This window comes from Tachyglossus aculeatus, chromosome 4 (genome assembly GCF_015852505.1).
Source record: "Tachyglossus aculeatus isolate mTacAcu1 chromosome 4, mTacAcu1.pri, whole genome shotgun sequence".
Lineage (NCBI taxonomy): Eukaryota > Metazoa > Chordata > Mammalia > Monotremata > Tachyglossidae > Tachyglossus > Tachyglossus aculeatus.
Window position 1 is genome coordinate 12,653,699 of NC_052069.1, and position 25,890 is coordinate 12,679,588.

The 25,890-nt window shown below is 46.6% G+C and overlaps 1 protein-coding gene across 1 annotated transcript in view; it reads right to left on the reverse strand.

Annotated features, from left to right (window-relative positions):
• WDR1 (WD repeat domain 1) overlaps nucleotides 1–25,890 on the reverse strand; it is a 79,644-nt gene that overhangs the window by 8,922 nt on the left and 44,832 nt on the right. Inside the window, exons 6-11 of the mRNA XM_038745152.1 lie at nucleotides 16,266–16,343; nucleotides 15,835–15,915; nucleotides 13,846–14,079; nucleotides 8,205–8,292; nucleotides 5,033–5,189; nucleotides 3,367–3,454 (exon numbers count right to left, since the gene is read on the reverse strand). Of these exons, the coding sequence (XP_038601080.1) occupies nucleotides 3,367–3,454; nucleotides 5,033–5,189; nucleotides 8,205–8,292; nucleotides 13,846–14,079; nucleotides 15,835–15,915; nucleotides 16,266–16,343 (726 nt within the window). The remainder of the gene's footprint in view (nucleotides 1–3,366; nucleotides 3,455–5,032; nucleotides 5,190–8,204; nucleotides 8,293–13,845; nucleotides 14,080–15,834; nucleotides 15,916–16,265; nucleotides 16,344–25,890) is intronic.

Genomic DNA, 25,890 nt, shown 5'->3' on the forward strand with positions numbered 1-25,890 from the left:
CTGAGCACTGGGGTGGATATATATTTTTGTGGCTCAGTGGAAAGAGCGCGGATTTGGGAGTCAGAGGTCATGGGTTCGAATCCCAGCTCTGCCACTTGTCAGCTGTGTGACCTTGGGCAAGCCACTTATCTGAGCCTCAGTTCCCTCATCTGTAAAATGGGGATTAAGACTGTGAGCCCCACGTGGGACAACCTGATCACCTTGTATCCCCCCCAGCGCTTAGAACAGTGCTTTGCACATAGTAAGCGCTTAACAAATACCACCATTATTATTATTACAAGCAAATCTGATTGGACAGGGTCCCTGTCCCCCATGTGTTTCACAGTCGTTACCCCTATTTTCCAGATGGGGTAACTGAGGCGCTTAGTACAGTGCTCTGCACACAGTAAGCGCTCAATACAATTGATTGATTGACTGAGGCCCAGAGACGTGAAGTGACTTTTCCAAGGTCTCAGAGAAGATAAGTGGCAGAGCCGGGATTACAACTCACAACCTTCTGACTCCCGGACTGGTATTCGATCCACAAGGTCACACTGCCCCTACAAGCACAAAGCTCGTCCACCCCGCTTTACCAAAAATACCTCATTTTTTTTTATGACTGTGCCTGGAACCCTCTGCCGGCCTTTCTTTTCTGGGCAGTTAATAATAATAATTATGGTACTTGTTAAAACAACTACGTGCCAAGCACTATTCTAAGCATTAGGAGAGATACAAGTTAATCAGGATGGACACAGGCCCTGTCCCACTGATGCTCTTAATCCCTATTTTACAGATGAGGGGACTGAGGCCCAGAGAAGTCAAGTGCCTTGCCCAAGGTTGCACAGCAGACAAGAGGTGGTGGGATTAGATTCCTAGGCCTGGGCTCTTCCCACTAAGTTTTGCTGCTTCTCTGTAGAAGGAAAGCCCGTGTAGCAAACCAGGGAGAGAGTGCCAAAATAATGTTGATATTTGTTAAGTGCTTACTGCGTGCCAAGCACTGTTTTAAGTGTTGGGGTAGATAAAAGGTAACCAGGTTGTCCCACGTGGGGCTCACAAGCTTAATCCCCATTTTACAGATGATGTAGCTAAGGCACAGAGAAGTGAAGTGACTTTCCCAAGGTCACACAGCAGACAGCGGGATTAGAACCCTGGTCCTCTGAATCCCAAGCCCGGGCTCTTTCCACTAAGCCACGCTGCTTCTCCAAATAAAGTTGGGTAGGGACCATCTCTAGATGTTGCCAAAACTTGGACTTCCCAAGCGCTTAGTACAGTGCTCTGCACACAGTAAGCGCTCAATAAATACGATTGAATGAATGAATGAATGAATGAATGAAAAAGTCCAAGCGCTTAGTACAGTGCCCTGCACACGGTAAGCGCTCAATAAATACGATTGAATGAATGAATGAATGAATGAAATAAAGGAACCTTGGGTTAATATCAACGGTCAGCTCTGCTCCTCTAGATGGTCAGCTCTCCAGACTTAAAGCTGATGCCTACTCCAGATCAAATAGCAGAGGGCAGACTCCTGCAGGCCGCCAGGCAACCAAATCAACCAATCAATCCATCCTATTTATTGAGCGCTTACGGCGGGCAGAGCACTGTACTAAGCAAGCACTTGGGAGAGTACAACAGAGGTGTAGACACGTTCCCTGCCCACAGTACGCTTAGAGCAGCGTGGCCCAGTGGATACAGCACGGGCTGAAGGACCTGAGCTCTAATCCCAGCTCCTTAACATGTCTGCTGGATGACCTTGGTCAAGTCACTTTCATTCATTCAGTCGCATTTATTGAGCGCTTACTGTGTGCAGAGCACTGTACTAAGCGCTTGGGAAGTACAAGTCGGTAACATATACAGACGGTCCCTACCCGACAATGGCCTCACAGTCTAGAAGGGGGAGACAAGACAAACTAAACAAAACATGGAGACAGGTGTCAAAACTGTCAGAATAAATACAATTAGAGCTACATACACATCCTTAAAATAAACAGAATAGTAAATATGTACAAGTAAAATAAATAGAGTAAAAAATCTGTACAAACATATACAGGTGCTGTGGGGAGGGGAAGGAGGTAGGGTCGGGGGGGGTGGGGAGGAGGAGAGCAAAAAGGGGGATCAGCCTGGGAAGACCTCCTGGAGAAGGTGAGCTCTCAGTAGGGCTTTGAAGGGAGGAAGAGAGCTAGCTTGGCAGATGGGCAGAGGGAGGGCATTAGAGAAGCAGCATAGCTCAGTGGAAAGAGCACGGGGCTTTGGAGTCAGAGATCATGGGTTCAAACCCTGGCTCCGCCAATTGTCAGCTCTGTGACTTTGGGCAAGTCACTTAACTTCTCTGTGACTAAGTTACCTCATCTGTAAAATGGGGATTAAGACTGTGAGCCCCCCGTGGGACAACCTGATCACCTTGTAACCTCCCCAGCGCTTAGAACAGTGCTTTGCACATAGTAAGCGCTTAATAAAAGCCATCATTATTATTATTATTATTATTCCAGGCCAGGGGAAGGACGTGGGCCGGGGGTCGACGGCAGGACAGGCGAGAACGAGGTACAGTGAGGAGATTAGTGGCAGAGGAGCGGAGGGTGTGGGCTGGGCTGGAGAAGGAGAGAAGGGAGGTGAGGGAGGAGGGGGCGAGGGGATGGACAGCCCTGAAGCCGAGAGTGAGGTGTTCATTTCTCAGGATCTCAGTTTGTTCATTTGTAAAATGGGGAGTCAACGTCCTCCCTCTTACTTAACACTGAGAACAATGTGAGTAAGAGGACTGTGCCTGACCGAAATAACTCATATCTATGCCAACGCTTGATACATTCATTCATCCAATCATATTTACAGAGCGCTTACTGTATGTAGAGCACTGTACTAAGTGCTTGGAAAGTACAATTCAGCAACAGAGACAATCCCTGCCCAACAATAGGCTCACAGTCTGGAAGAATAACAAAGGCATTTGTTAAGTGCTTACTACATGCCAGGCACTGTTCTAAGCGCTGGGGTAGATACGCGATATTCAGGTTGGACACAGTCCCTGTCCCACATGATGCTCATAGTCTTAATCTCCATTTTACAGATGAGGGAACTGAGGCACAGAGAATAATAATCATAATAATGGCATTTATTAAGCACTTACTCTGTGCAAAGCACTGTTCTGAGCGCTGGAGAGGTTACAAGGTGATCAGGTTGACTCACGTGGGGCTCACAGTCTTCATCCCCATTTTACAGATGAGGGAACTGAGGCACAGAGAAGTGAAGTGACTTGCCCAAGGTCACTCAGCAAACAAGTGGTGGAATTCGGATTAGAACCCATGACCCTCTAATTCCCAGGCCTGGGCTCTATCCACTATGCCATGCTGCTTGAGTAGTAGAAGAAATGATAATAACAGTGATAATAATAATACTTACTTGTCCAATACAAACCACAACTGCATAGCCCCCTGGACCAACTGCAATACATTTTGGTTGGATGTCCAGTTTTATGACTCCCTGGCCACTAAAGAAGGGTGGGAGGAAGAAAAAAAATATGCTTTAGTTTTAGACTAGCTTATGGTTTCACTGTTTAAGAAAAATTACTTTCAGCCCTTTGCAATTATTAGGAAAAAAAGAAAAGAGAGAGACTCGGCTAAATGCCCAACAGGGAAAGTCATTAGGCCAGGTACTGGTTTCTGAAGGCCCATTTAAAGGATGAATTGTTAAGAGCTGCCACCACCTACAGACAATTTTAATATAACAGAATTACTGCGGGGAATCTTAGGGGCTGATGAAGCTCTCTCCAGGAAATCTGAATTGAGCTGGGTGTTATAACCACTGGGTCGTTTTAAGTGCCATTTACTAGATCAGGGACAGAGATGAGGAAATTCAAGTGACTTCAGTAAGGCTCAGAAAGACTCCTCTCTCCTCCCCTGCTCTGCTCTTTAGGAAGGAGTGAATATTTCCTGTGATTAGATGTCCAAAGAATCCAAAAGTCACACCTCTACACTGTAGGCTCGTCTCTAGATCCTAAGCTCATTTTGGGCTGGGAATGTGCTGTTATATTGTGGTGCTGTAGTCTCCCAAGCGCTTAGTACAGTGCTTTGCACACAGTAAGCACTCAATAAATGACCGAATAGACTTTGAGGGCCAGGGTCTAACTCTCACCCAATTATTTTTTCTCCCCAGCACTTAGTGCCTAATAGGCGCTTAATAATAACAACGACATTTATTAAGCACTTACTATGTGCAAAGCACTGTTCTAAGCGCTGGGGAGGTTAAAAGGTGATAAGGTTGTCCCATGGGGGGCTCACAGTCTTAATCCCGTTTACAAATGAGGTAGCTGAGGCACAGAGAAGTTAACTGACTTGCCCAAAGACAATTGGCAGAGCCAGGATTTGAACCCGTGACCTCTGACTTCAAAGCCCGTGCTCTTTCCACTGAGCCACGCTGCTGCTCTTAGCCAATACCATCATTACTATTAGTCTGGTTCCAACAATCATATCCCAGACTGAGCCCCCTTTTTCCCCTCCTCCTCCCCACCCTCCCCACCTCCTTCCCCTCCCCGTAGCACTTGTACATATTTGTACAGATTTATTACTCTATTTTACTTGTACATATTTACTATTCTACGATGTGCATATAGCTATAATTCTATTTGTTCGGACGATTTTGACACCTGTCTCCGTGTTTTGCTTCGTTGTCTGTCTCCCCCTTCTAGACTGTGAGCCCGTTGTTGGGTAGGGGCCGTCTCTAAATGTTGCCGACTTGTACTCCCCAAGTGCTTAGTATAGTGCTCTGCACACAGTAAGCGTTCAGTACAGCTGAATGAATGAATTTATTGAGGGCTTACTGTGTGCAGAGTACTGTACTGAGCGCGCGGGAGAGTACAATACAACGTACTTCAATAGAACACTTCCTGCCTATCATTCCTTTTAGACTGTGAGCCCACTGTTGGGTAGGGACTGTCTCTATGTGATGCCAATTTGTACTTCCCAAGCGCTTAGTACAGTGCTCTGCACATAGTAAGCGCTCAATAAATACGATTGATTGATTGATTGATTCCCGCCCTCTTCTTTGTCCAGAGTTCCTTGGCACTGACCTGTAGTCCTTGTGAAGTAGACTGGTGTAGCGCACCGTGTCGTCCATGCTGCAGCTGACCAGCTGGGCGGACTCGTCCACGGCCATCCTGGACACCTGATTGGTGTGGCCTTTTCCGGCAAAGGCGTCGTTCTCTCCCGTCTCGGAATCCCAATAATGTGAGACACTCCGTTAAGGAACGCGGACGGAGGCCAACCGGATTAGCTTGCGTCTACTTCCAGCACTTGGTACAATGCCTCCCACGGAGTAAGCGTGTAACAAGTACAATAATACAAATTTAAAAAAAGAAGCTAGTACATTCGATGAATACACACGGCCCAGACTTAGGGAATCTGGATCAGACTAAATTCATTCAATCAGTCAATCGTATTTATTGAGCGCTGTGTGCAGAGCACTGTACTAAGCGCTTGTCCCTCTAGACAGTGAATTCCACATGGGCACTACCAGCTCTACACTAATGATGGTATTTGTTAAGCCCTTATTATGTGCCAAGCACTTTGTACTCTCCAAGGAGCTCAGTTCAATGTTCTGCATCCAGTTAGTGCTCAATAAATACCACTGAACATTTTAAATACCGTCACTGATAAGTATTGAACTACTCCTACGTGAAATATCTTTTATCAAGAATTATGATGGTATTTGTTAAGCGCTTACTATGTGTCAAGAACTGTTCCAAGTGCTGAAAACGTTTACCCCCATGAGGGAATTGAACCAAAGTCTCCTGCATAACAGGCTATTAGGGAGTACAAGAGATAAGTTCCCGGCTCTCAGGAAGAGTCTAGGGTTAAAAACTCCTTTAAGACTGTAAGCTCCTTGTGGGTAGGGGACATGTCTACCAACAAATTAATGTAAGGCACTTTGGTAATAAAAACACCACATAGAAACACTGATATTATCTCTACATTGTGAGCTCGTGGTGGTCAGGGAATGTGTCTGTTTGCTGTATTGTACTCTACCAAGTGCTTAGTACAGTGCTTTGCACACAGTGAGCACTCACTAAATATGACTGAATGACCTCTGTTAATAATAATAATAATGATGGCATTTATTAAGTGCTTACTATGTACAAAGCACTGTTCTAAGTGCTGGGGAGGCTACAAGGTGATCAGGTTGAACCACAGGGGGCTCACAGTCTTATTCCCCATTTTACAGATGAAGGAACTGAGACACAGAGAAGTCAAGTGGCTTGCCCAAAGTCACACAGCTGACATGTGGAGGAGCCGGGATTTGAACCCATGATCTCTGACTCCAAAGCATGGGCTCTTTCCACTGAGCCATGCTGCTTCTCTGTTGCACCGTACTCTCCCAATTGCTTAGTGTAGTTCTCTGCACATGGAAAACTCTCAAAAAATAGCACTGATCCATTTATCCCAATACCATTCATAATGGTTACTGGTGGGTGAGGAGGGCTTTGAAGTGAAAACATCGATGGTGAGATGGAGAACGTAGGGAGCAGTGCTCTGCAGAGTCTGTCCGCTGATCTGGTGGTCCTCAACGCTACCACACTTGGTGGTGTCATGGTAACCCGCCACCTAATGAGAAGCTCAGTGGAAAGTGCATGGGCTTTGGAGTCAGAGGTCAGGGGTTCAAATCCCAGCTCCACCAGTTGTCAGCTGTGTGACTTTGAGCAAGTCACTTCACTTCTCTGTGCCTTTTACCTCATCATCATCATCAATCGTATTTATTGAGCGCTTACTATGTGCAGAGCACTGTACTAAGCGCTTGGGAAGTACAAATTGGCAACATATAGAGACAGTCCCTACCCAACAGTGGGCTCACAGTCTAAAAGGGGGAGACCTCATCTGTAAAATGGGGATTAAGACTGTGAGCCCCCCGTGGGACAACCTGATCACCTTGTAACCTCCCCAGCGCTTAGAACAGTGTTTTGCACATAGTAAGTGCTTAATAAATGCCATTATTATTATTATTATCATTATTATTATCATTATTATTATTATTACCTAATACTTCACCGGACACCTACAAAGTCCAACTTGGACTTGCCCCGGGGGGCGAAGTCACAGACCCGATACAAAATTCCAGGGCAGGCCCAAAAATCGATCCGCAGTGATGGCAGTGATCACAGAAATGGTACTGCATAAACAAGCACCTTGTGCATTGCACTATACTGAACAGCTTGAGAAAGTAAAACAGAATCGGTAATCCCTACTCTGCCGCCTGTCTGCTGTGTGACCTCAGGGCAAGCCACTTCGCTTCTCCGGGCCTCAGATACCTTAGTTGTAAAATGGGATTAAAAACAGAAATTACTGTATTTGTTAGACACTTACTATGTGCCAGGCACTGTACTAAGCACTGAGGTGGACATAGACAAATCGGGATGGATACAGTCCCTGTCCCACGTAGGGACTCAACCCCCATGTTACAGATTAAGACTGGGGGTTCTATTTGGGACAGGGACTGTGTTCAATCTGATTAACTTGGACCTGCCCCAGTGCTTAGTAATATTGCTAATTGATTATATTCCTCCCGAAAGGGAAGTTCAATCCATTGCGCCTGAACGATTACATAAATTCAATTCGCCTCGCGGAATAAATTTTATATAAAACTCAGGCTTTCCGTCCCCAGCCTCTCTCTCTCTCGCCTCGCCGATCACGAACCCGCCCCCGGACGACGGGTGACACTTGCCCAAAGTCACACAGCTGACAGTTAATACTATTGCTATTACCATTACTGTTTCTTTTACTCTGCCTAGCTCTACAAAACAAACAAAGGGACAAATAGAGGAGACTGTTGTAAACGCCGGCAAGTTAGCAAAGCATTAGGGGAAAGTCAATTAAAAGCCAAGCACCATGTTCTCTGAGGACGGCAAAAACTTAAATGCCCTTAAACGAACAGTCAATTCCAAGACCAGTGGTAGAGCCCCTAAAAAGCATCATGACGTCGTGAATAGAGCACGGGCCCAGGAGTCAGAAAGTGAGGGGTCTAATCCCGACTCCACCACTTATCTGCTGTGTAACCTCAGGCAAGACACTTCACTTCTCTGGGCCTCAGTTACCTCAACTGTAAAATGGGGATTGAGGCTGTGAGCCCTGCATGGGACAGGGACTGTGACCAACCCCATTTGCTCGTATCCACCCCAGTGCTTAGTTCAATGCCTGGCACACGGCAAGCACTTTAAAACGACTAAAAATATGTTGGGATTAAAAGGATATTGATATGTCCATCATGGCTACCGGAATAAATGTAAGACTTCCCACCATTTTTATGCACAGTCAGGCACTGGATGGATTTACTGTGACCCTGTGAAGAGAAGAACACAGTTATTGATGCTCATCACGGACCAACCATCAACTTCCCTCTGTCTCCCCACTGCCCCCTTCATTAAAAAAGGGAAAATAAGGCTGCTATTTATTCAGAAGACAGGGCAAAATATTGAACTGATATTCAGCCTGCGAACTGTCGGTCTCCAGATTTGTTCCAGCGGATGAGCCACATTTTAATCACTAAAGGAGAATCATGGGACCAAAATCCCTGGTTATAAACTTGATCATAAATCAAGTTTATAATGGTATCGTTTCTTTGCAAATGGAGAGCATTACGATTCACCTTGCTCTTCAAGGGTGCCTCAGCTGAGCATGGGTCTTGGGTTTTGAAAAACAGGCCTTTAATCTCTTTGGCTAGCCCCTAAAGCAGGCAGCTTACTTCCTTTGGTGCCCAAACAGAGATAGAAGGTGCAGGTGGAATAATGATTTCCAACTCAGCGTGAGACATTTAAAAGCCCGTGAGACTCCTACGGTGACCTAAAAATGGAAGTTAGCCTGCTCCCTTCACACATGAGCACAGTGTGGGTGCTCTTACTCTAACAGCTGCCTCTAGACTCTTTCACTTAAGCAAAAGAGCACTATCATCAAGTCGGCTCCTAAACAATAGACAGAAGCAGAAAAAAAAAGATTGTGGCTTCTGTGCATTCAGTGATAAGGCCTCTTTGGGGGAATGACTCATCCTGTAAGCTAACTTTTCAAATTTGGCTTTCCTAGTGCCTGAGGGGGAAAACCCCAATGGCCCAGTTTTGTTCTTTTAAATCTTTTAAACCTTTTAACGGGTGCAGATGGGAAAGAAGAGAAGAAGGGTTGGTGGGTTTATCTCCCTTCTGATGGGCAAACACTCAAAAACCTGATTAAATCTGAGGAGCAGTGTGGTCTAGGGCAAAGAGGGAGGCCTGGGAATCAGAGGACCTGGGTTCTAACCCCAGCTCTGCCACTTATCTGCTGTGTGACTTTAGGCAAATCACTTCACTTCCCTCTGCCTCAGTTACATCATCTGCAAAATGGGGGTGAAGACTGTGAGGCCTATTTGGAACAGAGCCTGTGTCCAACCTGATTATATTGTATCTACCCCAGCGCATAGTACAATATCTGGCTCTCAATCATTTAACAAACACCATTAAAAATATGTAAATAAATAAAATGGAAATGAAGGAGAACAGTATCCTCCAACTCTAGTGGGAGAGACAAACAATAGTAAGAATGAAAATAATAATCATAATTATGATATTTGTTAAAAAAAAAAAAAGCAGTGTGGCTTAATGGAAAAAGCATGGTCTTTTAGACTGTGAGCCCACTGTTGGGTAGGGACCGTCTCTATATGTTGCCAACTTGTACTTCCCAAGTGCTTAGTACAGTGCTCTGCACACAGCACTCAATAAATACGATTGAATGAATGAATGAATGGGCTTGGGAGTTAGAGGACATGGGTTCTTATCCCGGCTCTGCCACTCATCTGTTGTGTGAGCTTGGGCAAGCCACTTAATTTCTCTATGCCTCAGTTATCTCATCTGTAAAATGGGGATTAAGACTGTGAGCCCCACATGGGACTCACAGTCTTCCCTCCCAAACCTTGTCCTCTCCCTGACTTTCCCATCTCTGTTGACGGCACTATCATCCTTCCCGTCTCACAAGCCCGCAACCTTGGTGTCATCCTCGACTCCGCTCTCTCATTCACCCCTCACATCCAAGCCGTCACCAAAACCTGCCGGTCTCAGCTCCGCAACATTGCCAAGATCCGCCCTTTCCTCTCCATCCATACCTCTACCCTGCTTGTTCAAGCTCTCATCCTATCCAGTCTGGACTACCGCATCAGCCTTCTCTCTGATCTCCCATCCTCGTGTCTCTCTCCACTTCAATCCATACTTCATGCTGCTGCCGGATTATCTTTGTCCAGAAACGCTCTGGGCATATTACTCCCCTCCTCAAAAATCTCCAGTGGCTACCAATCAATCTGCGCATCAGGCAGAAACTCCTCACCCTGGGCTTCAAGGCTGTCCATCCCCTCGCCCCCTCCTACCTCACCTCCCTTCTCTCCTTCTCCAGCCCAGCCCGCACCCTCCGCTCCTCCACCGCTGATCTCCTCACCGTACCTCGCTCTCGCCTGTCCCGCCATCGACCCCCGGCCCACGTCCTCCCCCTGGCCTGGAATGCCCCCAATCCCTCTGCCCATCCGCCAAGCTAGCTCTCTTCCTCCCTTCAAGGCCCTGCTGAGAGCTCACCTCCTCCAGGAGGCCTTCCCAGACTGAGCCCCTTCCTTCCTCTCCCTCTCGTCCCCCTCTCCATCCTCCCCATCTCACCTCCTTCCCTTCCCCACAGCACCTGTATATATGTTTGTACATATTTATTACTCTATTTATTTTACTTGTACCTATCTATTCTATTTATTTTATTTTGTTAGTATGTTTGGTTTTGTTCTCTGTCTCCCCCTTTTAGACTGTGAGCCCACTGTTGGGTAGGGACTGTCTCTATATGTTGCCAATTTGTACTTCCCAAGCGCTTAGTACAGTGCTCTGCACATAGTAAGCGCTCAATAAATACGATTGATGATGATGATGATGACAACATGATTACCTTGTAACTGCCCAAGCGCTTAGAACAGTGGTTGGCACATAGTACGCCCTTAAACACCATAATTATTATTATTAAGCACTTACTATATAATAATAATGTTGGTATTTGTTAAGCACTTATGTGCAAAGCACTGTTCTAAGCGCTGGGGTAGATAAAAGGTAATCAGGTTGTCCCACGAGGGGCTCACAGTCTTCATCCCCATTTTACGGATGAGGGAACTGAGGCCCAGAGAAGTGAAGTGACTGTACTAAGCACTCAGGTGGACACAAGCAAATTGGGTGGGACACAGTCCCTATCCCACATGGGGCTCACGGTCTCAATCTTCATTTTACAAATGAGGAAACAGACACAGAGAAGTGGTGGAGGTGGGATGAGAGCCCACGACCTTCTAACTCAGAGGCCTGTGCTCTATCCACTATGCCATGCTGCTTCTCAAGGGTGTGGTATTTATTAAGTGCTCCCTACAAGCCACGTGCTGGGGTAGGAAACAAGATCGTCGGGTCAGACACAGCCCCTGTACCACATGTGATTCAGTGACTATGGGGAAGGGAGAACAGCGTGGCTTAATGGAAAGAGCACAGGCCTGAGAGTCAGAGGTCATGGGTTCTAATCCCCACTCCGCTACGTGTCTGCTGTGTAACCTTGGGCAAGCCACTTAACTTCTCTGTGCCTCAGTTACTTCGTCTGTAAAATTGGGATTAAGACTGTGAGCCCCACGTGGGACAACCTGATTAACTATCCCAGTGCTTAGAACAGTGCTAAGTACATAGTAAGCACTTAATACCATAATTATTATTGTTATTAACAGACTGTGAGCCACACGTGGGACACGGACTGACCCCAACCTCATTAACTTGTATCTACACCAGAGCTTTGTATAACACAAACCACAACTATTATTAAGTATTAAATCCCCATTTGGCAGATGAGTAAACTAAAGCCTAGGCAAGTTCAATGACTTGCCCAAGGATACACAGCAGGCAAGTGGGTACGAGATTAGAACCCCAGTTCCCTGACTCCGGCCTGAGCACTTTCCAGTCAGTCATTCAATCGCACTTATTGGGCGCTTACTGTTTGCAGAGCACTGTACTAAGCGCTGGGGAGAGTTCAATCTCCGCTTGGCCCAGCTGCTTCCTAATCCAAGGGGTGACCCCCAAGTTCATCTGCATCAGTTCCCAACTTCTGATAATTAGGAAGAAACTGAATTTTTGGTGGGAAGATGGAAAGAGGCCCAAGAGCTTTCTCCTGCTATGTTAACATTCTGTTCTAGGGAACTGGATGAATCTGTAGGGGCTGATCTGGGCCAAACTATCCTCTAAATAACAAAACCACCCAGCCTCGACCTCGGCAAAATAATAATATGGGTATTTTTTAAGCGCTTACTATGTTCCAGGCACTGTACTAAGTGCCTGAGTGGATACAAGCAAATCAGATTGGACACAGTCCCTGTCCGATCTCAATCCCCATTTTACAGATAACGTAACTGAGGTCCAGAGAAGTGAAGTGACTTGCCCAACGTCACACAGCAGACAAGTGGTGGAGCCGGGATTAGAACCCACGATCTTCTCACTCCCAGGCCCGGGCTCTATCCACTCCATCACTACATTAGAGAAGCAGCCTGGCTCAGTGGAAAGAGCCCGGGATTGGGAGCCAGAGGTCACTGAACTTGCCTAGGCTTTAGTTTACTCAACTGCCAAATGGGGATTTAATATCAATCAATCAATCGTATTTATTGAGCGCTTACTGTGTGCAGAGCACTGTATTAAGCGCTTGGGAAGTACAAGTTGGCAACATATAGAGACAGTCCCTACCCAACAGTGGGTTCACACTTAATAATAGTTGTGGTTTGTCTTATACGAAGCGCTGGGGTAGATACAAGTTAATGAGGTTGGGGGCAGTCCTTGTCCCACATGTGGCTCACAGTCTGTTAATACCAAGAATAATAATAATAATTATGGTATTAAGTGCTTACTATGTGCTTAGCAGTGTGCGACCTTGGGCAAGTCACTTAACTTCTCTGTGCCTCAGTTTCCTCATCTGTAAAATGGGGATTAAGACTGTGAGCCCCACGTGGGACGACCTTGACTACCTTGTATCCCCGGAGCACTTAGACCAGTGCTTGGCAAATAGTAAGCGCTTAACAAATACCTACATTATTATTAGTAGTAGTATGTGGTTTATTAGTATATTATTAGTATGTAGTATGGGTTGCCACAGCCTCTCGAATCCACACCCCCTTATGGAAGGGAGTTGCCCTGTAGGGAACCCAAAGTCACTTCACTTTCCTGTGCCTCGGTTTTCTCTTCTGTAAAATGGGGATTTAGTACGTGTTACCTGTTCTAACTCCTAACCCCGGGTGGGGCAGTGACTGTGTCCAACCTTATTGACAAGTGCTTAACAAATACCCTAACTGTTTATATTTAGTAGTAGAAATGATGCCCTTCTAGCAGGGGGAGGCGGACACCAAAATAAATTACAGGGAGCATTAGAGTATAAAATGGTGTACTTGGGGGCTATATGTGGAGGCGAAGGGGTGGGTGGTGAATCCCCAAGTGCTTGAATGACACACATTTCTAGCCTCTGAGCCCGTTGCTGGGTAGGGACTGTCTCTATATGTTGCCGACTTGTACTTCCCAAGCGCTTAGTACAGTGCTCTGCACGCAGTAAGCGCTCAATAAATGCAATTGAATGAATATTATTATTATTATTATTACGTTGCATAATAAGCCTAGTCCGGTGGGGCCCAACTTAGCTCCGCGGCCAATTCAGCAGCGGGAGAGCCGACCGCAACGAGCCCCCCTCTGTGACCCTAAGGCTACCGCCTTCAACCCCGGCGGAGCTCGCCACTTTCCGCCGTTCATCCCAAATCCTCCTCAAGCCCCTTCCCGGGTCCCACGCTCCCGCCGGCCCCTGCCGCTCCTCGGCCGGGGGAGGGGCGTCCCGAGCATCAGGTTACCTTGATGACCCGCAAAGGCCTGTCTGGGTTGTTTTTATCCAGGTAGTTGATGTAGCCGGACAGAGAAATGCTGAGCAGGTGGTCCTTCTGCCACAGGCAGCCCAGCTGCTGATCCAGCACATTCGAGCCCATGTTGAATGTGCTGACCACGGAGTTCGCCCCCACGTCCCAAATCTTGGCCGTCTTGTCTCCGGACGCGGAAAGCAAACGGCTGCTGTCGGGGCTCCAACTGATCTGTGAAATGAAGGGCAGTGACACGGGAGCAATCATAAAAGTGGCTTTCTAAGCTTCTTCTGCAACTCCTCGGGATCCAATATAGGATGGGTTCAGTTTTAATAATAATAAACCCCTCACTATCGGCTTTAAAGCTGTCCATCCCCTCGCCCCCTCCTACCTCACCTCCCTTCCCTCCTTCTCCAGCCCAGCCCGCACGCTCCACTCCTCTGGTGCAGCTAACCTTCGCACTGGACCTCCATCTGGCCTATCTCACCACCAACCCCGGCCCACATCCTACCTCTGGACTGGAACTCCCTCCCTCCTCAAATCCGTCAATCCCTCTCCCCGTCTTCAAAGCCCTGACGGCACAGCTCCTCCAGGAAGCCTTCCCAAACTGAGCCCCGCTTTTCCTCCGCTCCCACTCCCTTCCACGTCACCCTGACTCGCTCCCTTTGCTCTTCCCCCCTCTCCCCTCCCCACAGCACTTATGTATCCATAATTCTATTTACTTGGGCAAGTCACTTCACTTCTCTGTGCCTCGGTTCCCTCATCTGTAAAATGGGATTAAGGTTGTGAGCCCCACGAGGGACAACCTGTGTCTCCCCCAGCGCTTGGAACGATGCTTGGCACCTAGTAAGCGCTTAACAAACACCATTATTATTATTACAGTGAGTAGGTCGGTAGTAGAGGATTAAAGCAAGTAGGCTGGGTTAATTAGCTAAGGTGGAGGTTGAGCACGTTTGATAGAAAAATCGATACAAATCCAGACATTTATGTTGAGTATTTATATATATGTAGGCAATTTTGAACATGCCGTCTGAATCATCTTGGAGATAACAGCCTATTTCTGAGACAATATTTTTAATAAACTGTGATTAATTATTGTAAAATAGATTCATTGCACAAGTTTAGCTCTTCCAGAAAATACTTCTCTTGTCCAGGAAATATTAGCTCTGAAGTGCTAAAATCATGATTAAAGGACAACAGGAGACTAAAATTATGGGGAATGTTTATTGACTGCAGGTAAGAGTCTTTTAAGAAGCAGCATGGCTCAGTGGAAAGAGCACAGGCTTTGGAGTCAGAGGTCATGGGTTCAAACCCCAGTTCCACCAACTGTCAGCTGTGTGACTTTGGGCAAGTCACTTAACTACTCTGTGCCTCAGTTACCTCATCTGTAAAATGGGGATTAAAACTGTGCACCCCCCGTAGGACATCCTGATCACCTTGTAACCTCCCCAGTGCTTAGAACAGTGCTTTGCACATAGTAAGCGCTTAACAAATACCATTATTATTATTATATTGATGCCTGTTTAGTTGTATTGACATCTGCCTCCCCCCCACATCGAGACTGTGAGCCTGCTGTGGGCAGGGGTTGTCTCTATTTCCTGTACTGTACTTTCCAAGCGCTTAGTACAGTGCACTTCTGCACACAGTAAGCATTCAATACATATGATTGAATGAATGAATGTTAAGCGCTTACTATGGGTCAGGCACTGTACAAAGCACTCGGGTGGATACAATCAAATCAAGGTGGACACAGTCCCTGTCCCATGTGGGGCTCACCCTAATACCCATTTTACAGATGAGGTATCTGAGGCACAGAAAAGTGAAATTACTTGCCCAAGGTCACACAAGACAAGTGGCAGAGCCGGAATTAGAACCCATGACGTAATTAGGCCCGGGCTCTATCCACTATGCCATCAGATGAAGCAACACAAGACCACCCTAAACGTGAACATTATAATACCCCAACAAAACATGGATCACACTTACAGCATAAATTCCTCCGTCGTGAGCCTTGCCATCTCCTAGGGCACAGACTTTCTCTCCAGTTTTTCCGTCATAGACGTAAATCTTGCCAAAAAGAAAAAGAAAAAAAGACAGACATACATTTTAAAATTCCTCCCTGACCCGTGTTTATCACTGCCCTTTAAAAGTGACTCAAAAAACAACCTCCCTTAAATATTGTCTCAGTTTGAATTTCAATCACTCTGGGGCACTAAATATGAATAGTTAATGTTGATTAAATATTAATTGATAGAAGAAGGGATGGGAAGGCTTTTGGATGAGTAGCACACTGGGAGCAGTTGGAAAGAGTGAAACATTTCCAAGTTTCGGTATAATCAACCTCGATAGTCAAAAATATAAACAAAATAGTAAGCCACACCACAATAAATCCATTTAGTAACAAAGAAAATATTTACCTGGCCATCAGCACTAGCTGTAGCAAATCTATTTCCATCGGGAGAAAACCTCACGCAGTTAACAAATCGACTGTGGTCCTGTTAAAAAACAGAAATTAACTTTTCAATGGACACAAAAAGCCTTAGCCAGACAGGAATGACCGTGACTTGACCCCATGAAGACCGTCTAATTTGTATCCGATTATAATTCTTGGACAGCATCTTGAAAATGGATTTTCCAATTCTGCCAAGGGAATCATCACAGATAGCATTTATTGAGTAGCTATGCAGAGCCGAGCAAGTTTTTCGGAGAGTAAAAAACTGTTAGAAATGATCCTGTCTTGAGAGACAATGCAGCTTCTCCTGAAATCTCAGCCATTATTTAGAAACATGAGGATCAATATGAATTGCTATTCAAATTAAACCAACACCCGCCATCCCCCCAAAAAACAAAAACAAAAACCCACCAACTAGCCAGTAAAAATGATAGTAATAATAATAATAATGATGGTATTTGTTAAGCCTCTGCCGCCCGCCTTCTATCTCTCCTTGACGCTGCCAACCTCTTGCAGCACCCCACCTCACCTACTCACCAACTTGGTCATACCCTCGACCTCATCATCTCCTACCGCTGCACTGTGTCCACCCTCACCAACTCTGAAATCCCTCTCTCTGATCATAATCTTTTCACCTGCCTCCTCACTCACACTCCTTTCCCCTGTAAATCCATATTACTCCCTCACAGAGATCTCAGCTCTCTTGACCCCATCCATCCTTCTGAGCGCCTCACACCCCACCTCGCCTCCCTCTCCTCTCTACCCAGTCTTGATGATCAGATTACTGCTCTCAACTCTACCCTTTCTACTCAGCTAGACTCACTCGCTCCCCTTTCCCTTCGCCGCTCTCGTACCACTAACCCACAGCCCTGAATCACTGCCACTATCCACCTCCTTCGCTCTTATGCTCGAGCTGCCGAACGCTGCTGGCGAAAGTCTAAACACCATGCCAACCTCGTTCACTTCAAGTCTATCCTTTCCTGCCTTAACTCAGCCCTCTCCTCTGCCAGACAAAACTATTTCTCCTCCTTTATTGACACCCATGCCCATCATTCCCGCCAGCTCTTCCGTACATTCAACTCCCTTCTCAGGCCCCCGGTTCCTCCCGCTCCTCCTTCCCTCACCCCCAACGATCTGGCCTCCTACTTCATTAACCAAATTAAATCCATCAGGTCCGACCTCCCCAAAGCCACTCCCCCCGCCTTCTCCAACCCCCCGGCTCTCAACACTCTCTGCTACTCTCCCATCCTTCCCAGCAGTATCCTCAGAGGAGCTCTCCTCCCTCCTCTCAAGTGCTACTCCGGCCACCTGTGCTTCTGACCCCATTCCCTCTCATCTCATGATATCTCTCACTCCATCCCTTCTCCCCTCCTTAACATCCATCTTCAACGGCTCACTCTCCACTGGTTCCTTCCCCTCTGACTTCAAACATGCCCACGTCTCTCCCATCCTAAAAAACCCTCTCTTGACCCCACCTCACCTTCTAGTTATCGCCCCATCTCCCTCCTACCATTCCTTTCCAAACTCCTTGAATGAGTCATCTACACACGCTGCCTCGATTTCCTCAACGCCAACTCTCTCCTCGATCCCCCTCCAGTCTGGCTTTGGTCCCTTACATTCCACGGAAACTGCCCTCTCAAAGGTCACCAATGACCTCCTGCTTGCCAAATCCAATGGCTCCTACTCTATCCTAATCCTCCTCGACCTCTCAGCTGCCTTCGACACTGTGGACCACCCCCTTCTCCTCAACACGCTATCCAACCTTGGCTTCACAGACTGCGTCCTCTCTTGGTTCTACTCTTATCTTTCCGGTTGTTCATTCTCAGTCTCTTTTGCAGGCTCCTCCTCCCCCTCCCATCCCCTTACTGTGGGGGTTCCCCAAGGTTCAGTGCTTGGTCCCCTTCTGTTCTCGATCTACACTCACTCCCTTGGTGACCTCATTCACTCCCACGGCTTCAACTATCATCTCTACGCTGATGACACCCAAATCTACATCTCTGCCCCTGCTCTCTCCCCCTCTCTCCAGGCTCGCATCTCCTCCTGCCTTCAGGACATCTCCATCTGGATGTCTGCCCGCCACCTAAAACTCAACATTTCCAAGATTGAACTCCTTGTTTTCCCTCCCAAACCCTGCCCTCTCCCTGACTTTCCCATCACTGTTGACGGCACTATCAATCGTATTTATTGAGCGCTTACTATGTGCAGAGCACTGTACTAAGCGCTTGGGAAGTACAAATTGGCAACACATAGAGACAGTCCCTACCCAACAGTGGGCTCACAGTCTAAAAGGGGGAGACAGAGAACAGAACCAAACATACCAACAAAATAAAATAAATAGGATAGAAATGTACAAGTAAAATAAATAAATAAATAGAGTAATAAATATGTACAACCATATATACATATATACAGGTGCTGTGGGGAAGGGAAGGAGGTAAGATGGGGGGATGGAGAGGGGGACGAGGGGGAGAGGAGGGAAGGGGCTCAGTCTGGGAAGGCCTCCTGGAGGAGGTGAGCTCTCAGCAGGGCCTTGAAGGGAGGAAGAGAGCTAGCTTGGCGGAGGGGCAGAGGGAGGGCATTCCAGGCCCGGGGGATGACGTGGGCCGGGGGTCGATGGCGGGACAGGCGAGAGCGAGGTACAGTGAGGAGATTAGTGGCGGAGGAGCGGAGGGTGCGGGCTGGGCAGTAGAAGGAGAGAAGGGAGGTGAGGTAGGAGGGGGCGAGGGGATGGACAGCCTTGAAGCCCAGGGTGAGGAGTTTCTGCCTGATGCGCAGATTGATTGGTAGCCACTGGAGATTTTTGAGGAGGGGAGTAATATGCCCAGAGCGTTTCTGGACAAAGATAATCCGGGCAGCAGCATGAAGTATGGATTGAAGTGGAGAGAGACACGAGGATGGGAGATCAGAGAGAAGGCTGGTGCAGTAGTCCAGACGGGATAGGATGAGAGCTTGAATGAGCAGGGTAGCAGTTTGGATGGAGAGGAAAGGGCGGATCTTGGCAATGTTGGCAATATTTCGCCACCGACCTCTCGTCATGTCCCGCTTCTGGCCTGGACCACCCTCATTCATTCAATCAATTGTATTTATTGAGCGCTTACTGTGAGCAGAGCACTGTACTAAGCGCTTGGAAAATACAAGTCAGCAACATATATTCGACAGACAACCGCTTTACCTCCCTTCAAAGCCTTATTGAAGGCACATCTCCTCCAAGAGGCCTTCCCAGACTAGGCCCTCACTTCCTCTTCTCCCACTCCCTTTGGCATCACCCTGATTTGCTCCCTTTTTTCATCTTCCCGATCCCAGCCCCACAGCACTTATGCACATAAACTATAACTTATTTATATTAATGTCTGTTTCCCCCTCTAGAATGTAAGCTGGTTGTGGGCAGAGAATGTGTCTGTTTGTGCTCACTAATTACAACTGGCTGACAATGACTACAAAAGACTCTCACAGCGCCTTCAGCACAAGAGACCAAGGGTATAGAGCTGTCAATAGTTCCATTTTGGAGTTTAAAGTCTCATGTGAGTGGCTTTTCCTCTATTTTCCACTAAAAGCCCTCTCCTTCATCCGCTGACAGCAAAGAACAATCTTGTTCATAATTATAGCATCTACTCCACAGGTGCTGGGATAGATACAAACAAGTGGATGACACAGTACATCTTATCAAGGGCTCACAATTTAAGAGGAAAGGAGAGCAGGTGTCTTATCCCCATTTTACAGATAAGGGAACTGAGGCCCAGAGAGGTTAAGTGACTTGCCTGAGATCATACAGCAAGTCAGTGGCAGAGTTGGGCCCAGAACCCAGCGTTCTCAACTCAAACCCAGGCTGCCTTTCTGAGCTTTACTCTAAATCCTGAACATGAAGTGGTCAGAGATTACACAGGTGAGAAGAGTGAATGAAGAGTGAGAACTCTTATCCTGTATATATGTATATATGTTTGTACATATTTATTACTCTATTTATTTATTTATTTTAATTGTACATACCTATTCTATTTATTTTATTTTGTTAGTATGTTTGGTTTTGTTCTCTGTCTCCCCCTTTTAGACTGTGAGCCCACTGTTGGGTAGGGACTGTCTCTATATGTTGCCAACTTGTACTTCCCAAGCGCTTAGTACAGTGCTCTGCACACAGTAAGCACTCAATAAATACTATTGATTGATTGACTGATTATCCCCCAAAATGACAGACTGTGGAGTCTGCTACCAAAGAAAGCAAATTGTGATGCAAGATTAGTGCGATAAAGAGTAGAAACCTAAAGCCTGGGTACCTCTACACTGCAAGCTCATTGTGGGCGGGAAACGTTTCTGCTAATTCTGTTGTATTGTACTCTCCCAAGTGCTTAATACAGTGCTCTGCACATAAGCGCTCAATAAATACTACTGAATGATTACCCCCTTCAGAAAAAAAACATACGGGCTTAATGGCTCTAGGGATGGAAAAATGCCAAGATACACTTCATAAAACCCTCAGAGTTTCATGTGACTACATTTACGCTTCACAGTGTAGGGAATCATGGGTTTTTTTTAAAAAATGGTGTTAATTAAATGCTTACTATATGCCAGGCACTGTTCTAAGCGCTGGAATAGATACACGCAAGTTAGACTCAGTCCCTGTCCCACATGAGGCTCCATCTTAATCCCCATTTTACAGATAAGGTAACTGGGGTGTACACGTACGTTGCGGGGGGATTCAGGAGTTCAGAGAACCACAAATATGAATAAAAAGCGGAAGATACGAGGATGAAGATGATGATCATTTAACAATGGCTCCTTTCATCCTAGGAGATGAGTCTAGTTGGTGTGTGTTCTGCACATTAACACGGCTCAGTAGCCACAAAAGAGAGCAGAAAAAGCTAGCTGGGTTTTAGGGTCTCTCCTGCTTTGCCTCATCAGTTTTCATCTCCAAACGGACTTCCGCGGCAGATAACCGCAAACGATGAAAGGATGCGATAGTCACGCCGAGAGAGAGCTCTCCCTCACTAGCCAGATGCTTTTCGTTGGGTTGCTTTCCTAATACATTCTCCATTTCCTGTTACCAAACCCAAGGGGCAAATCAGCCCAGAGCACGTCCACGAAGCAAGCGTGGCTCGTGTTAACATCACTGAATACCTGGGCCACCAAGGATAAGCCTGCTGTGTGACCTTAGGCAAGTTACTTCACTTCTCTGGACCTTAGCTACCTCATCTGTAAAGTGGGGATTAAGACGGAGCCCCATGTCGGGCACAGACTCTGTGCAACCCAATTAGTTTGCATCTACCAACTTGTACTTCCCAAGCGCTTAGTACAGTGCTCTGCACACAGTAAGCGCTCAATAAATACAATTGAATGAATGAATCTACCCCAGTGCTTAGTATGGTGCCTGGCATACAATAAGTGATTTACAAATACCATAATATACATACATAAATAGATAAATAATCAAGTACCATAATAAAATGACTATTTTATTTTTTATAATGGCATTTATTAAGCACTTACTATGTGCAAAGCACTGTTTTAAGTGCTGAACGAGAATTCCAGAAAAAGTGGAAAGCCTGGAGTCCTGCTTTTCTTTGAAGCCCCAAGTCAGGGGCGTTGGAGAGGGAAGGGGAAGGAAGGGGAGGGGAGGAAGGAAAACTCAAGTTTCCACCGTAGTTACATTCAGTATTCTATGTACTGAAGTAAGATATCCAGCAAATAATTCCAATATTCCACTCTTCAAAGCATCATCCTGGTCCTTCGTGGTCTGATGGGAAGAACGCAGGCCTGGGACACAGGATATGGGTTCTAATCCTGGTTCTGCCACATGTCTGTTGTGTGACTTTGGGCAAGTCACCTCACTGGGCCTCAGTGACCTCGTGTAAAATGGGGATTGAGATTGTGAGCCCCACTGTGGGAAAGGGACTGTGTCACGCCTGATTACTTTGTAATTACCCCAATGTTTAGAACAGTGTTTGGCACATGGTAAGTGCTTAACAAATACCACATTTATCATTATTATTATTATTATTCACCTCCAAGCCTCTTAAAAGTAGTCCATCTATAGCATGTGGCTCAGTGGAAAGAGCATGGGCTTTGGAGTCAGAGATCATGGGTTCAAATCCCTGCTCCGCCACTTGTCAGCTGTGTGACTTTGGGCAAGTCATTTAACTTCTCTGGGCCTCAGTTACTTCAACTGTAAAATGGGGATGAAGACTGTGAGCGCCCCGTGGGACAACCTGATCACCTTGTAACCTCTCCAGGGCTTAGAACAGTGTTTTGCACATAGTAAGCGCTTAATAAATGCCATTATTATTATTAGTAGTAGTATTATTTATGAAGTGCCTGCCTCCTAAGGCTAGAACCCAGTACTGAGCACTTGGGAAGAGTACCAAGGGTCAGTAGACATTATCCCCGCCCTCACGGAGCTTACCAGAAGCAGCGTGGCTTAGGGGATAGAGCACAGGCATGGCAGTCAGAAAGACCTGGGTTCTAATTCCGGTTCTGCCACTTGAGTGTTGTGGGACCTTGGGCAACTCACTTCACTGTGCCTCAGTTCCTTCATCTGTAAAATGGGGATTAAAGACTTGAGCCCCATGAGGGACAGGGACTGTGTTCAACCTGATTTGCTTGTACTAACCCAGCAATTAGTACACTGCCTGGCACACAGTAATAATAATAATAGTATTTGTTAAGCGCTTACTATGTGCCAAGCACTGTAAGCACTTAAATACCACAAGTATAATCATTATCGACTCTACGCCATATACTCACTTCACAAAACAAAGAGGACAAGTCTTTCTCTCCCTCTAACCTAGAAACTCGTGAACATGTCTACCAACTCTGTTGTATTTTATTCTCCCAAGCAGTTAGTACAGTGCCCAGCACATGGTGAGGTCTCAAGCAATACAACTGATTCATTTCCAGCTTTACTCATAAGGAAGAGTGATCTTAAGCACCAGGGAGTAGATAAGCCATATGTCCTCTGAGCCTATTGCTTAGAGTAAGCGTTTGCTACCTTGGACGGTACTTCAAACACATTTTTCCTGCGGCCTAAGAATAGACCCTGTAGCCAACCTCTAAATATATAGGACACTGATGCACGAACCCTAAATAGATTACTTATACGAGAGGAGACTATTTAGTGAATGCTAAATATGAAGTACTATAATAGGGCTGGGCATCTGGGAAGGCCTCCCGTCCCCCTCCACCCCCAGAGCTCGAGGGGAGTCCGAAACACATTAAATTGCTTCCCTGAATGGTCTTGTCACAGGTCACATCACCCTTCAATCAAAGGAGTTTCAACCTTTACTGTGCGTAGTGCTCTTCATTCAATCAATCAATCAATTGTATTTATTGAGCGCTTACTGTGTGCAGAGCACTGTGCTAAGCACTTGGGAAGTACAAGTTGGCAACATATAGAGACAGTCCCTACCCAACAGTGGGCTCACAGTCTAAAAGGGGGAGACAGAGAACAAAACCAAACATACTAACAAAGTAAAATAAATAGAATAGATATGTACAGGTAAAATAAATAGAGTAATAAATATGTACAAACATATATACAGGTGCTGTGGGGAAGGGAAGGAGGTAAGATCGGGGGGATGGAGAGGAGGACGAGGGGGAGAGGAAGGAAGGGGCTCAGTCTGGGAAGGCCTCCTGTGAATGAATCATTCATTCAATCGTATTTATTGAGCGCTTACTGGGTGCAAAGCACTCTACTAAGCGCCTCAGCATTGCTTGGGAGAGCACAGTAACTAGACATGATCCCTGCCCTCAGAGAGCTTAAGGGATGCAGAGAATAGGGATATGTACATAAAAGTTGTGGGGATGGGTTTGGGGTGAGTAACCAATTTTGGGGGGGTAAAAGCCCAAGTGGAGCAGGAGTGACACAGGGGAAGGGAAGCTGACTTCTTACCTGGAGTCCCCCTATTTTTTCCTCAACATTTGCCTGGAACAGTAAGCCCATAGTGCTTACTATGTGCCAGGCCCTGTACTAAGCGCCGGAGTGGATACAAGCTTATCAGGTTGGACACAATCCCTGTCCTACGTGGGCTCAGTGTCTTCAACCCCATTGTACAGATGAGGTAACTGAGGCCCAGAGAAGTGCCTTGGTCAGAGTCCCACAGCAGACTTGTGGCGGAGCCAGGATTAAAACCCAAGACCTTTCGACTCCCAGGCCCGGGCGCTACCCACTAGGCCATGCTGCTTCTCCCTCTGCCATGGAAGACATCATCCCAGCCCACATTTCCCCACCACTTCCAGCAGCCACAAGGAATGCGGAGGGGATAAGGAGGAGATAAGACAGAGGGCCCGACTGGACTTCTGCTGCCCAAGTTGTTTCGAGGGGAGGCACGGGAAAAGTGTCTTGAAGTGTGGGAAACGGGCAGTTCAGAAATCGCACCATTCCCCCTGCCGCACTTTGACCCAAAAACATCCATTAAAAACGCTTGTTGTCGTCCTCTCAAGAGCGTGAGCCCGTGAGGGACAGGGGCTAGGGCTGTGTCTGACCCCAGGGCTTCAGAGATATTACTCTATTTATTTATTTATTTTACTTGTACATATCTATTCTATTTATTTTATTTTGTTAGTATGTTTGGTTTTGTTCTCTGTCTCCCCCTTTTAGACTGTGAGCCCACTGTTGGGTAGGGACTGTCTCTATATGTTGCCAACTTGTACTTCCCAAGCGGTTAGTACAGTGCTCTGCACACAGTAAGTGCTCAATAAATACAATTGATTGATTGATTGATGATGATGGTATTTGTTAAGTCCTTACTATGTGCCAAGCATTGTTCTAAACACTTGGGGGGGGATACAATGATACTACGAGTGTGTGTATACACACACACACTCTCCCCTCTCCCCCCCACCCCCATTCAAAAGCTCTTCTGGAAATGGTTCGTTTGCTGATGATAATGGCATTTGTTAAGGGCTTACTATGTGCCAGGCACTATATTCATTCATTCATTCGTATTTATTGAGTGCTTACTGTGTGCAGAGCACTGTACTAAGCAATTGGGAAGTACAAGTTGGCATCATATAGAGACGGTCCCTACCCAACAACGAGTATACTAAGCACTGGGGTGGATGCAAGCCACTGAGGTTGGACACAGTCCCTGTCCCACATGAGGTTCACAGTCTCCATCCCCATTTTACAGATGAGGGAACTGAGGCCCAGAGAAGTGAAGGGACCTGCCCAAGGTCACACAGCAGACAAGTGGCGGAGCTGGGGTTTGAACCCAGGTCCTTCTGACTGCCAAGCTCATGCTCCATCCACTAAGCCTCGCCTCGGAAGTTGGTGGTAGCAGCCTTAACAGTAGAAGGAGAAGTGGGAGTGGAAGTATTTATTGAGTGACAAAACACCCAGCAAGTACAGCATGGGGAGCTGGTAGAGACCCTTTAAAGGACTCAAAGATTGAGGGGAGGGAGGGGAGAAAAGCATTAGAGCTTGGGAAGTTGCTACCCACAACTGCTTTTGGAATTACTCATTCACCAGAGTCTAAAACGGAATTCCTTTTCCGTTCAGAACAGGAGCGGGAGAGGGGTCCGTTCTGCCTTTTTATATTGGACACAGAGACAACTCAGCCGCTGAAGGTCTGGATTCCGAGCGCAATGGAAATGGCGGGAAG